Source organism: Vicia villosa, unplaced genomic scaffold (genome assembly GCF_029867415.1).
Source record: "Vicia villosa cultivar HV-30 ecotype Madison, WI unplaced genomic scaffold, Vvil1.0 ctg.000822F_1_1, whole genome shotgun sequence".
Lineage (NCBI taxonomy): Eukaryota > Viridiplantae > Streptophyta > Magnoliopsida > Fabales > Fabaceae > Vicia > Vicia villosa.
In genome coordinates, this window is record NW_026705361.1 from 520,685 (window position 1) to 522,790 (window position 2,106).

Genomic DNA, 2,106 nt, shown 5'->3' on the forward strand with positions numbered 1-2,106 from the left:
ATCAGTCTTTCCAATCGTTCCAAACATGAATTGCATTCTCAATAAATCCAATGGATTGTGTACTTAATTTTGAAACCGAATTAACAATCCAAGAATGAATCAACATGTTGCATATGTTCCAAGGAGCAATCAAGATGATCAAAAGAATCAATTAGAACTAATATAGGTCCATCAACAAATTCAAGTTTCATATTTTCACCAAGAGCACGACGCATTGATGGGGACCATGAATGATAATTTTAGTACAAGCTTTGAAGCTAACTCAACAAACTTGTAACTAACAACTTTTCTAAAATAACAAATTCTCAACTAACTTTTGAACTCAACTTAATTACTATAAATGGAAAGTTGCTATGAGTCAAAATTGACCTTAATCAATTCATCACTTGAATACTTTCATGTCTTTCATTCTTTCAACAGATAGCAAAAGGAGGCAAATGGTATAAATTAATTTGGATCACCGTTAGCAGATTGGTTACTGATTCCCTGAAGCACACTATCATGTTCTATTACAAATCTCTCCATGGCTTGTGCTGGCAAACAAAGTGGTACAACGAAACCTTTCTCTCCTTTAGCATTTGTAAAAGGTATATAAAAGCTAGCAGAACCAGGAAGAGGAGAATCGATAGCTGGTCCTCCATAAACAGCTTTCCCCCAACCAAAATCAACATCTCCAAATCCAACACGCGTAACATCAGATACTATAAACATAAATTCATTCATGGTAAACGGAGGTCGGCCCTTGATAACAATTAAATCTGCCAATGAATGCATATACTCTTTGGTGACTTTAGCTTTTGCATTCTTAATTAAATTCAGTACATACATATATCCCAACCTATTTTCAACAATTTTGCCCGCTGTTGTATCAATAGCCGGATTTGCAACAACATTACCATAGTAACCCTTTGGTAATCGTAGGTTTACATAACGTCCATTGACTACGATATTCAAACGAACGCGTTCGTTTGAATCTAGTTGTAACGCTATTGTACGACAACGCCAAAGGAAAGCGGTGATGATTTCAAATTTGGAGTATTGTTGTTGTTGGTTGGTTGGAAGGAGAGAGCGAACTATGGCTACCTCGTTGGGACCAAAGAAGAAAGTTCGTTGGACCATGGTGTCTAAGGATATAACATTTCCTTTGTTATCAGGTGCTTGTTCGAGTTCGGGATGATAACATGTCACTCTTGGTGGGTTCCTTGCGCATAAAAGTTCTCTACACCATACTGGTGAGATTGAAGGTTCTATCATTCCACGAGATATTTCTGCTAAGGCATTCATGAATTGAATTATACCTGATGCATCACTCATTGTATGGTTTACACGAATAGCAAATATGAAACCACCGCACTTGAGGCGTGTTACCTACAAGTGGTTACATTACATATAATATGTCAGATAGTGATGGTGAAAAGAAAAATAATAATAATGATATAGTGTATAAAATCTATACCTGAATAAGGATCAATGTAGCGTTAAGAACGTTGGAAGAACCGGGAACATCATAAAGAAGCTCATCCAAGCAAGGAAATGGAGGAAGAAGAGTATCACCGAAATCTTTAAGAGTAACATCAGCATCAGCTTCAATAAACAAAACACCTTCTCCAGTACAATCAACCATAAGTTTTCGATCAGCTCCTTCTCTCAATCTACCTGCAAATGGATAATAAAACACAAGCGTTTTCGCAAGTGCTTTTTTAATTATATCTACAGGGTCTTTTCCTTTCATACTTGGATCATAGTTATAAAACTGTATCACTGGAATGTGAAAACGTAACACATCTTGGTCATCAATGTCGGATAGTAATTTTACTTCATGAGGTGTTGGTTTCGATGGAGTAACTAATTCTGGAGCATGCTTCTTGACTGGGAATAAGAGAGATTGGGCGATAATTGAAAATGACTTTTGATGGTATTGTTTATGTAAGTGCTGAAAGTGGAGACGGTGTATATTCGATGGAGTGAATAACAAAGATTTGGCCATGATTGAAAATGGTTTTTGATGGTGTGGTTTATGCAAGTATTGAAAGTGGAGACTGTGTATATTTGATGGAGTGACAAATTTAGAGGCACTCATTGTGAATAACAAAGATTGGGCCATAA

General features: G+C 36.4%; 1 protein-coding gene across 1 annotated transcript; it reads right to left on the reverse strand.

The window, feature by feature from the left end:
• Positions 1 to 2,106, reverse strand: LOC131631404 (benzyl alcohol O-benzoyltransferase-like). Its single transcript, XM_058902197.1, has 2 exons — positions 1,457 to 2,106; positions 1 to 1,368 (listed from the first exon to the last, which is right to left on the reverse strand). Exons 1-2 carry the CDS (start codon positions 2,102 to 2,104, stop codon positions 448 to 450), a joined length of 1,569 nt encoding a protein of 522 aa, XP_058758180.1. The 5' UTR covers positions 2,105 to 2,106; the 3' UTR covers positions 1 to 447.